This window comes from Herpailurus yagouaroundi, unplaced genomic scaffold (assembly GCF_014898765.1).
Source record: "Herpailurus yagouaroundi ecotype Mexico unplaced genomic scaffold, PumYag 141, whole genome shotgun sequence".
NCBI lineage: Eukaryota > Metazoa > Chordata > Mammalia > Carnivora > Felidae > Herpailurus > Herpailurus yagouaroundi.
The window spans coordinates 45,385,678-45,398,126 of NW_024412396.1; the positions used below are offsets into that span (position 1 = coordinate 45,385,678).

Genomic DNA, 12,449 nt, shown 5'->3' on the forward strand with positions numbered 1-12,449 from the left:
CGGCGGGCGCACGAGTTCAAGAGCCAAGGGGCGCAGTGCTACAAGGACAAGAAATTCCGCGAAGCCATAGGCAAATACCACAGGGCGTTGCTGGAGCTGAAGGGGCTGCTGCCGGCGCTCGCAGAGCAGGAGCGGGACTCGCGCGCGGCCTCCCCGGCAGGGGCCCCCAACCCCGGCCGCCTCTCGGAGGAGCAGAGCAAGACGGTGGAAGCCATCGAGATCGACTGCTACAACAGCCTGGCAGGTGAGCTGCGCCGCGCCCGCGCCCCTCCTCCCCTGCCCGTCCGCCCCCCGCCCGGCGCCCGGCGCCGGTCGCAGGGGCCCCCCCACCGGCTCTCGGGTCCGAGCCTACCTTGCGGCGCGCCCGCGCTGCCCGCTTCCCCGCTGGCACCGTGCTGCTCCGGGAAGGAGAACCCGGGAGGGGGGCGCTTTGGAAAAAGTGACTTTTAGGATTATACCGTCCAAAACTCGTTGTCATCCCGTGTCCCTTCCCCCTCGTCCGTCGTAAATCTCACCTAAAAATAACTGGACACACAGAAGGGGACCCAGCTGGCCTGGTGGCGATCGCTGCTGCTACCGCTCACCAGTGGACCTGGGTCCAAATGCGGGAAGTGGCGCCCAGGGTGGGCACCCGCACCCACCGCATGCCCAGTGGCTGCCCTCCTCGGATATCATTGGCACCAGAGCTCGCCCTCACCTTGCCCTCAACTGACCGCATCCCAAAGGCTAAGGTCCTTCCCCAAGTTCCCTTGGCCTTAGTAGCAAAGGGCAGTTTGCCACGAGCCTTCAGCATCTTGAGCAAAATGGATTCCAAAATGCCACTTTCTTCTCTCTCAGCTCTGCTGGGGCCCCCGGTTGCCAGGTGAAGAGAGCGATCTCAAAGGGAAGCTAGTTCATGGTTGAGCTTGAGCTGTGTGTAACATCCTCCCTCCCTGTAGCGCTGGTCCTCTCCCCAGCTGGCTGCTGGGCCTGATTTGGAAAAAGGGGACCCTTCTGTTGGGATGAGAAGGTGAGATATACATTCCAGAGTTCACTTTGGGGATTTAGGTCAAAGTCAGACATTTTTAAAAATTTAACTTTGGCACAGGAAAATGTAAAATCTCACAAACAACAACAACAAAAACAAAAGGAAGAGTCTGGGTCTTTCCAGGGCCTTGCTGTGAGAAGGTGGGAGATGTTGGCAGACGCAATGACCTTATATTTGAAAGGCACTCTCTACTCCTCTCTCACCCCATTTGATGGGATTTGGGCATGGTCCAGCTCCTCTGGCCAAGTAAAAGGCCATTCCTCCTAGTTCCTAACCCTTGAAGTTGCCTAAAACTAGCTCCGGACAGTTGGGGCAGAGTCACTTTGAGAGAGTGACTGGGTGTGGCTGGGGATGGTGGATGTGTCTGGGGTGCAGGCGCTCGGGGCATGAAAAAAACCTGGCAGTGATTCTGCTCTGTTCCCTTTGAGGTTGCTAGTGCCAGCCTGCCTCTGTCTTCCCGTGATGCCATGTCCAGGATCATCCCGACCCAGGCAAAACCCAGCCACTTTATGAATTGTAGTTTGCGAATGTAAAGGATTAATAGACTGGTGGTAGTAGCAGCTGTAAAAATGGTGGTGCTAACAATGATGGCGGCAGATAAAGTAGTGGTATAGCCAGATGGACTATCTTGGTCCATCATAACGTACAGCTTGATTCTCTTTATTTCCTGTAAGTCTCTGGCACCCTTGCTTCCGCCTGATGAATAGTTAAAGGGCAGAGTGGCCGTGGGTGGAGGAAGAGGCACTCTGGATCACTAATGCGGCGGTTTCAGAGTGGTAATGGAGTCTTAATATTTAGTGTTGTCCATGGGCATTCTAGGCTTGCCCCTCACCCCACGCTTTTGGCTGCTGGCCTGTGGCTAGGACTGCCCATCTCCTACCACAGAAGTGGTTACATTTCCATGGTGAAACCAAAGACGTGTCCTGGGTCGGGCGAGCCCAGTCAGGGTGGGGCTCAGGTCCCGCCAGCTCCTCCCCACCCTCCCCACCCCCCCCCACCCGCGCCCCAGGCACTTTGGAAAACTTCTGTGGTGGGAGAACGGGGAGTACGGGAGCAGATTTCCCCACTGCTGCCTTCTCCAGCACTCACCACTCTTCATATTAATACTTTATTGTGTGCACTGCGCTGGGCACTTCACGCACAATGTGCTTTTTCAATTTTTTTTTTTTTAATGTTTATCTTAGAGAGAGAGAGGGAGACAGAGAGAGACAGGGCGCGAGTGGAGGAGGGGCAGAGAGAAAGAGAGACCTACAGAATCCGAAGCAAGCGCCAGGCTCTGAGCTATCAGCACAGAGCCCTACTCGGGGGCTCAAACTCACGGACTGACTACGAGATCATGACCTGAGCCCAAGTCGGACAGCTAACCGGCTGAGCCACCCAGACACTCCAATGCACTTTTTAATCTTTACACCAACTTGCTAAGAGATTGTAGAGAAACAAAACAAAACAAAACAAAACAAAAAACAACCCAAGGTTCCAGAGCCATTCAAGTTCAAAATCAATGTTCTTGTCATCACACCTTGATGCACAAAGTCAGTGTCTCTAGGCCTCTGTCTCCCTGAATCCAGGGTCAGGTGGGCTTTAGAGCCCTACCTTTGAAAAATTCTGTTGGGGGATCTGAGCCCTGATAATCAGGAGGAAGTAATACAGTACCTTAATTCAAAAACCTGATAGGGCTATTTCTAAATATTTTCAAGTTTTAATGAAAAAGAAAAGAAGAGTAATTATAAGCTGAGCAGTCGTGTCAAAGCCAAAATCTGTATACTGTATAGAAAATTCAGCTGGGAGAGGGGATCCTGGAAGTCACCTGGAGAGGGAGAAGCCTGATGTTGGTTTCCTTTGGGATAATGCATTAAATCTGTTACTACGATCTCAGAAATTCTAGCTAATAGGAAAGTACCCTTTCTTGTCAGATTACAAAAGTAATACATACCTATAAAGTGTTTTTTTCTTTTAGAAAATATCAAAAAGTTTAAAGAAGAAAATACAAAATTACCTTTAATCCCACCACCTAAAGGCATTCCTTGTGATGTATTTTCTCCCTGTGTTTTTTTTCCTACACATAAACGTAAACTGCTCGCAAAGCAAGGACCTCCCGTATCTCCTGCTTTTATTTCCACTTACCATTATGCCAGGAACACTGTTACATTTCATTAAAATCTTGTTGTGAAGATTGTTCGAAATAGGAACATGAACGTTTTAAGTGTGGGCTTACAATTATCATCGGATGGCAAGGGAAGAAAAGATCACTGTTATTGTTGTCAGTGACACAACAGTGCAGTGTCGCCCATAAGGTACCCTGTCCCCCTCACGCCTGCTAATAGGAAGGAGACAGCAGCTGCACATACTTTCTGGCAGAAAGGCAACTGACCCTTCCATCTGGGCCACAGTGCCTGCTGAGTGGCCCAGCCAGCTCCTGGTGGAAGCAGCCTGAATATGTTCGTGCCCACAAGGATCTGTCCTCCTATGATGTCCTATGGACATCAGCTGTCCATAGAGGGAAATGTTTGGGAACTTGGACTAGCCCAGAAGTACCTAGAGGATGAGGCTCTGTTGCCGAGGGCATCTTCACACCAAATAAAATGCTGTGGTGAGGCTTCTGGAGAAAACTTAGGTCTGATGAACCCTGGTACTCTTCATGGAAGGCTCTAAGAGAATAACAAGAGGGCAGCTAGAATGTGCTAAGAAATGCTAGTGGGTGGCGCAGTCGGTTAAGCGTCCCACTTCAGCCAGGTCACGATCTCGCGGTCCGTGAGTTCGAGCCCCGCGTCAGGCTCTGGGCTGATAGCTCGGAGCCTGGAGCCTGTTTCCGATTCTGTGTCTCCCTCTCTCTCTGCACCTCCCTCGTTCATGCTCTGTCTCTCTCTGTCCCAAAAATAAATAAAAACATTAAAAAAAAATAAAAAAAAAATAAAAATAAAAATCCACTTAGATGACTCGAGGAGGTCGCATGAAGGGTGTGAGAGCAGTTATCAACGTGCCCATAGTTGTGGTCCATTCTGGCTTGGAGTCCCTCCTGATTAGGAGGGATCTGGCCAGTGCCTCAAGACCCCTGGATTTGATTTTACCTGTCTTATTCTTCAAGGAATTAAAAAAAAAAAAAAAAAAAAAAAAAAAGATGGGAAGCATCCTGTTCTTTCAGAATTTCAAATGACTTTGACACAGTGATTGAAAAGATCTTCTGACCTGCCTGGGGAGATACAGGAATCTAATCCTTACCAAAGCTGCCAAGGAAGCCTGTGTTGGCCTGGTGATCGACTCCTGTTGACCTTGAACAAGACACAAGACTCCCCTGGGGCCTTGGAATGTTTTGTGCAGAATCTCTTGAAAGGCAGGGCCTTTAGCTCTACATGATTCCTGTGGGGCTGTGGTGGCCCCAGCTGGGGTGTGATCAAAAGGTTGCAACATGTAATGACTTTGTTGGTATTTTCAAATGATATTCGAGACTCAAATGCCAGTGGTAAAGATGCGTGCCAACAGGCCATGGCATTGGATCTGAAGGCTAGATGAGAGTCAGCTTGTGCCTCTATCACTGGCATACCCTGGGACTTTGGTTAAGCCCATACCATGTCATTTTACCCATTTTCCCATCGATTTAGAGCTATGTTTCAGAGGGGTTTTTAATTTTTTTATTTTACCAAAGGGACAGATAATATCCACTGATCCCAATTGAAGCCCCAGGACAGGGGTGTGACAAGGCCTAGAGGAGTCACACTGGGTAAAGGCCTGGGATGGACGTGCCTTAAAGCCACGGGACCAGAGCTGGCTACATAATTTATGGCGCCTAGTGCAAAATGAAAATGTGGAACTCCTTGTTCCAGAAGCAGGGAGAAAGTATCATTAAAGGTGTTAAGAGATAAAGCTTTTTTCTTACTTTCAGGATCTGTCTTTCTCTCTCTCTTGACTTGACATGGTGCTTTTATTTGCTATTTAATGTCATTGTAAGAAAGTTGAAATTTTGAATTATTGGCATGAATGTCACTGTTCATCTTTATATTGTGCGATGCTAGTTTTAAGTGCAAATGTGAAAGCACTTACGTTGTGCGTGAAATCACATAAATTACACAATTCACATTTTGTAGCTTATACAGGCATATGTAGTTTCTTCTTGCTAGAACAGTGGAGATGCTGACAAAACAAAATCAACTGGCTTTATTTCATTTCTTTGTATGCATTTTTTTTTAATGCTTTTTTTCTAAGATTATTATTTTTTCTTTGGAGAGAGAGAAAACGATCTGGGGAGTGGGGCAGAGGGAGAGGGAGAGAGAACCCTAAGGAGGCTCCGAACTCAGTGGGGAGCCTGACTTGGAGCTTGATCCCACGACCTTGGGATCCTGACCTGAGCTGAAATCCAGAGTCAGACGCTCAACCGACTGAGCCACCCAGGCACCCCTCTTTATATGCATTCATCATGTGTGCACTTTCCACCAAGTTTGGCTTTCTACTGACTAGGGAAAGGAACAGGGACTATTCCCTACTCTTACCCTGCTCTTTGCTTCTGTGTCATCACTTTCAGCACAAGTGGTTGGCTAGTATCCAGGGAAGTGACATAAGTAAGAAAGGATAGGAGGGGACTTGAGGTCATTTGTGCTTCTCACTGCTTTCTTTCTGCACGTGTAGCAATTTCTGGGTTGAATGAGAAGCATACCTCTTGGGGCTGTTAGCTGGTCTGCCTGCTGACTTAGTTACATCCCTGACAGTCTTACCTTGTACTCGAGCTGGGTCTTGATGAACTCTTATGCGCTGTGGGCCCGCTGGAATTCTGTGCTCATGGGGCATCATGGCTGCTCTATGCAAGTGGGGCTGCAAAGAATGGCTGTGCCTGTCTCCTCTGCTCCTGTTTGTGCTTCATTCCCATCGAACTTCACTTACAAAACACAACTCCAAAGATGAAGTTGTTAGGAATTTCCAGGAAGCAACTGGAATTTCCAGAGCATTAAGCCCAGTGCAGGCCCCTTCTGAGCACAAGTCCTGTGTGATTGCGTGAGTCACCCACCCTTGAAACCCCCCTCAGTGGAATACCAGAAGATGACTGACTGGGTGGAAACATTCTAAGGTGGACAAAATTAGATCTAGACTCTGAGGCAGGTTGTAAGACAAAGGGCACTCAACAGAAATTGATGTGGAGCCAGAGAACCAAATATAAAGATGGATGGATTACAAATGCAAGAATTCAGTGGTAAAAAGGGAGATGATGAGCTAGAGTTAACGTGTACCCCAGTAGCCAGAAGATGAGTTTGGGGTTAAGGACTGGTCAAAGAAAGGGGAAAGAAGAGGGGTTTCATGCTGAGATGCTCAGCCAAGAGCTTGCCATCTGGACAGGAGAGCTTGACTGGCCAAGCCATCGCTGGTCCAAAGCTGTTCCTTGGGCAGCATCTTTGCCAATAAATCTTTGCCTGTAAATGTGGCTTCTAAGATCGTGTTCCAGGAGAAGATGGGAGAATTGAAACTTGTAGGATGCTTTCAAGGAAAGAACGTTCTGAATGTAGACTTTGGGCTGAGTTTCAAGAGTAGATTCTGGGGGCACCTGGGTGGCTCAGTTGGTTAAGTGTCTGACTTCGGCTCAGGTGATGACCTCATGGTTCATAAGTTTGAGCCCTGCGTCAGGCTCTCTGCTTCAGATCCTCTGTCCCCCCTCTCTCTGCCCTTCCCGTGTTCTCTCTCTCTCTCTCTTTCAAAAATAAATAAACATTTAAAAAATAAAAATAAAATAAAGTAGACTCTGAAGGTCCTTAGTTTACCAGCAAGGAAAATGAGTTGGGTGGCTTTTCGCCAGAAACTCTTTAGGACACCTTAAAGTCAAAGTTCCCACAGCAAAAATACGTGGGAGTGTCCCATCCAAGGCAGGGGGACTCAGCTGCAGTGAGGACAGGAAGGCCAACATCTGGAGCATCCAAAAGTTGCTCCAGGAGCTTTACAAGTTATGAGTGACCTCCAGATGGGATATTCCCTTCTTACAGCCTATCTCTTTCACCACCAGCCTATGTCTACTCCAAATAGCTCGGATAAAAACGAAGTGTTTCAACCAACCCGCCATCAACTTCCTGTTTCCCCAGTGACTTTGGGAAGTCAGATGTTCATGTTGGGAACAGAGTTTTCCATTTTCACCAAAATGGTTAGTCCTGCTCCAACCACATAGCCACAACCTCTAGCACTGACAGTGGTACCAGACATAAAAAAGCCAAAGATAATGCTACAAAAGATGAAAGGAGTTTAGCCTTCTTGCTGGTATTCACGTGACCTTGAAATCATTCATTAGCAATGTAAAACTCATGCCCTTTCTCTTATACATAGACATTTTCATGTCAGCAATAAAATGATGTCAACGTCTAGTAGGATCCAAACCAACACTTTCCAAATATTTTTGAAAACGAAGCAGGATGTGTAGTGCCAAGGAAGGTTGACTTGAACTAAAAGCATCTCAAGTTGAAATGTATCCAAGTGGACCTTCCCTTCCCTTTCTGCCAAAAGGACATTCAAAGAGTACTCAAGGGACATCTGGGTGGCTTGGTCGGTTAAGCGTCTGACTCTTGATCTCCGCTGAGGTCTTGACCTCAGGTTGTGAGTTCAAGCCCAGCGTTGAGCTCCCTGCTGGGTGTGAAGCCTACTATGAATGAATGGATGCATGAATGAACGAATGAATGAATAAATAGCACTCAAGTTACAGACAAGGTTTACATGGAGGAAGCTCATAGGGCAAATGTTTCCCTTCCATGGTGTTTCTGTATATAAAGAACAAAAATTGAGAAGTGGTGCTAACTAGCTATCTTGAGAGTTATGTAAAACCAGAATTATGATTTCAGATTTGGTTGGGACCCCAAACCTTACTTACGTGTGTGAATTCCCTTGTCAGCCTGACCAACCGGGCATCTAGTATAAACTTAGGTATTTCCAACAATAGAGATACTCACCAGCACCACAAAATAACAGCTACAATAATAAAATTTTAGTAACAATCATGGAGCTAAAGACTACCATGACAAGCCCAATTCCTAGCACCATGTTGATGTTTTAAGAATGTGTTTGAGGGGCGCCCTGGCGGCTCAGTCAGTTAAGTGATCGACTCTTGATTTTGGCCCAAGTCAGGATCTCATGGTAGTGAGATCAAGCCCCGTGGCAGGCTCTGCACTGGGTGTGGAACCTGCTTGGGATTCTCTCACTCCCTATGCCCCCCCTCACCCCGCTCAAGTGCACACGTGTGCACTCACTCTGTCTGTCTGTCTGTCTGTCTCTCAAAAAACAAAAAAAGAGAATGTGTATGAAATAAGTGACAATGCTTATTCCAGTAGCTGTCTCATATTAAGGATACAGTAAATTCAATCATTACATTAATATTAATTGAGCATTTAATATGTACTAGAGGGGCGCCTGGGTGGCGCAGTCGGTTAAGCGTCCGACTTCAGCCAGGTCACGATCTCGCGGTCCGTGAGTTCGAGCCCCGTATCGGGTTCTGGGCTGATGGCTCAGAGCCTGGAGCCTGTTTCCGATTCTGTGTCTCCCTCTCTCTCTGCCCCTCCCCCGTTCATGCTCTGTCTCTCTCTGTCCCAAAAAAAAAAAAAAAAAAAAAAAAAATAATAATAATATGTACTAGACCCAGGGCGTGGGGCCTGAGTATACAGGAATAAACATGAAGGACAAGGTCCTCCACCGTGTGTGTGTGTGTGTGTGTGTGTGTGTGTGTGTGTGTATACCACCTACATGTATATAAACATATATAAATTACATATAATTTACACATTTATAAGTATACTTATATGTTTTTAATATATATATTTTCATTTGATCTGCCTTTGTGAGACAGAAAACTTAAACTTGGAATAGCTACGTCACTTATCTGTGGTCACGTAGTAGTATGTGGCAAGCTGGGGTTTCTCACCTGCCACTCTGTAATTCCAAAGCCCATAGTCCTAACCGTTCACCTCACAGCCTCCATTTTTAGGAGTTTCTTCCTTAACTACTAAAATTTGTCTCCTTGAAATCCATCCATATTCTGTCTACCCTTGGAGGCAACATAGACATCTCACATAGACTACATCTCTTCACCTTTGTAGTAAGGACAAGCCTTGGCATTTAAAAAAAACATTTTTTTTAAACATTTATTTATTTTTGAGACAGAGAGAGACAGAGCAAGAACGGGGGAGGGTCAGAGAGAGAGGGAGACACAGAATCCGAAGCAGGCTCCGGGCTCTGAGCTGTCAGCACAGAGCCCGACGCGGGGCTCAAACTCACGGACTGTGAGATCATGTCCTGAGCCGAAGTTGGACGCTTAACCGACTGAGCCACCCCGGCGCCACAAGCCTTGGCATTTTTAAGGCAACTCACTTGCTCATCTTCCAGTCTTATGTTCTGTAGGTCAAACATCCTTTTGTTGTGATTGTGCCTTCTGTGATTAGGATTTCCATTCTGTGACCATCCTGGGTGGTGAAGAGGCAAGTGGCCTGCATTCTGTAACCAGGTCAGAATTTCCCTGGGTCTTTTGTCATTAGGAAGATGACCTGAATTTGTATGGACAGAGAGGTGTGAGGAGCCAGTGAGGCATAGTTTCCAGTGAGCCTAAAGACTGCAGAAGCCCTACCCATACGTCGTCCTCTTTTCTGTCCCCCTTGCTCCAGTTAGGAGGTCCTGAGAAATTTAAGTGGAAGGGTTAAGAGCAGAAACTCACTTCAGCCATTACCGTCTCAGTAATCACTTTGCGGACACAGTGAGAAATGACCCACTAGATGAATAGCATCTGGAATTATCCAAAGGCATTACTCTAGACCTGGTCAGTTTTAATGTCATGAGAGGGATGATACCATCTTTTTAAAATATGTTTCAGTTTTAGTACCGAGTGAGGTTGGCCATGTATTATTTATTCCATGCAGTGTGGGGCATTTGCAATCCTAACACCCCGGAAAGTACTGTTTATTTTTTGGTTAGTGTCTTTATGATCGGCTGGTACTAGGTTCTGACTTTGTGGGTCCAAATGTCATCTCCCAAGAAACAAAAACAAAGAAGCCCCAAAGCCAGCACTAAGGAGACCAGCTGGCCCTGTGTCTAGTGCAACACTAACTGAGGTAGACCCGCATGACAGCTGGGGGCACATTCGCCACATATGTGAACTTAACCTGTTCGCAAAATCCCTGACCTTGATTTTCCTCACTTATTAAATGGGTATGGTCAGGCCGGCTTGACTCACAAGGTGAGGGCGAGGAGCAAGAAGATAATGTATGTGAATGTGCTTCCTAGCCTACAAAGTATTAGAAGTGTAAATTGTCGTTTTAAGTGATATAAATTCGTCCTGAACGTTAGCAATGTGCCTCTGGTGTTGAGGAAGGGACGGCGTGTGTACTCAATGCTCCAGATTCTTATTTGGCCCCTGAATCTCAGAAATCCTGACCACCTGTATTGGTAGCTCAGACGCAGCAGACGGCGTATTGGAAGGAAACTCACTCATTCATTGAATCTTTACTGTTCACTATGCAAATTGAAATCTTCTCTGTTCTCCTCCAAACATGGCACGGGGGCAGTGAGAACTAGGGTTCTAATCTAGGGTCGGCTGCTCACTTGCTCCGTGACTGTGGACAAGTCACGGCACTCTAAGCCTCCGTTTCCCCAAATGTAAACAGTGGGGGTTGGGCCAGTGCCCTCACAAGTGCTGGACTGTCTAGGATTTTGAAGGCCTTTCGGCGACTCCCCCCAGCCGTGTCCCAGCCTCTCTTTCTGGGAGCAGATTTAGGAAAGAGACAAGAAACAAGCTCTCTTTTATTCTAGTTTACTGGTATGTGCTGACAAATAGCCATGAAAAGATCTCAACTAAGATTTCCAAGGCAACCCTTGAATTATGGGAGTAAACCGAAATAAGGGACCTCACAGCCTCCCAGGATGATAGAGTCAGACAGAGGGTCTCTGCCAGAAACCAGGGTAAGTGTTGGAAGCCTATTTAAAATGCCATCTGGCCCCTGGACTCTTAGTGGATGTCACGAAATATCACCTGTTACTGCTCTATCTTCCCAGATTATTTCAAAATTCAGACTTCGATTTGGAGCAGGCAACAGTTGCTGGCTAAGTTAATAGCGTCTCAGACAATTGCTGCCCTTGGCCCAAAGCTAAAGATCCCTCAGGAGTCTGGGGTACAGCCAAGCATTTGTGGATATGGTTCTGGGCCTCATGCTCACCCTGAGTCAGAGATGAGCTCCTTGCTCAAATGGATCTGCACCCTCAGGCTGTGGAGGCCGCTGGGTCATTGGGAACTCGTGTAGACTCTTCTTTACGCCATGATAGGGAAGAAGGGCTGTAGCCCTGTGTGTGCCAATGAGGATGGGAGGGAAGAGAGAGAACACAGAGGGACAGACACAGGGCAGTGTGGCCTCATGGGAGAGAACTTTACTTAGTATGACAGGATCTAGGTTTGAATCCTGACTTCCTGTGGACTCCTCCATTAACCCCAGGCAGGTCTTGACCTCTCTGAGCTTGTTTCCTTTATAGTATGGGAGTGATAATATGCAGCACACAGGACTGTGATGGTGATTGAGATGAAATGACACAGCAGGCATCATTAATAAATGATGGCTTGTGTAAATCTAACCCCTACTCCGGTAGGGACCAGGACGGGAAAGTATGTGAGACGGGAGGGACAAAGGACCCTGCAAAGGAGGTTATGGGGGCGTATGGGAAGCAAGTGAGCAAACAGAGGAGGTCAAAAGAGAGGTCAGTGGCTTTAGGGCAGGGGAAGTGACCAAGGTGTAAACTAATAGCCTTCAGTGTGGGTGTTTCGAACCTGGTGCGTTCCTGGGCCCAGGAGGCTGAGTGAACAGGTAACCCATCAGGCTTCCTCTGAAGGGCAGCAGAGCCAGAAGCAAGGGCCGCTGGGACATGGGGTCTGTGCCTCCTTGCAGCTTCTCGGGATACAGGTTGGTCCAGGAGACAGAGACTGCTGGGCTCTAGGCAGACGTGTTTCTGCATGAAACTGTATCGGCAAATAAGCTTCGGTTAGAGTCCGTTCTCTGCCATTTTCTATCCTCTACCTCAGGATCCTCTGACCGTCTCTTTGAAATGAATGAGTGGGGTTAGAACCTGGGCTCTCTCACAAGTCAGACCAGTTCAGAGTCTGAGAGCAGAGTGTAGGATTTGCCAGGAAGAGAAGACGCATGCTGTGATCAGTTGGGTTCCCTGGGGAGCCTAACAAGCAAGAAAGCTTACTCGCGGGAAGGGGACACGGAGGAAGGCAAGGCCTCCTTGAGAGGAAGACATCTGAGGGAGAGGCTGTGAGGCCGGTAGCCTCAGGCCTGCTCTGTGTGCTCTGTTGTGCCACATGCTGGTGCCAGCTTCCCAAGCTTCCCTCCTGGCATTCCACGAGGAAGGCCCTTCGCTTGCACAGGCATCCTGAGCGTGAACACACTAGCAGGCGTGTCCCTTGGACTCTTCTGGTAATCCCCCCTTG

General features: G+C 47.6%; 1 protein-coding gene across 1 annotated transcript in view; it reads left to right on the top strand.

Moving 5' to 3' along the window:
- Positions 1-12,449, top strand: part of TTC9 (tetratricopeptide repeat domain 9) — a 42,175-nt gene that overhangs the window by 8,164 nt on the left and 21,562 nt on the right. Inside the window, exon 3 of the mRNA XM_040478430.1 lies at positions 1-244. Within this exon, the coding sequence (XP_040334364.1) occupies positions 1-244 (244 nt within the window). The remainder of the gene's footprint in view (positions 245-12,449) is intronic.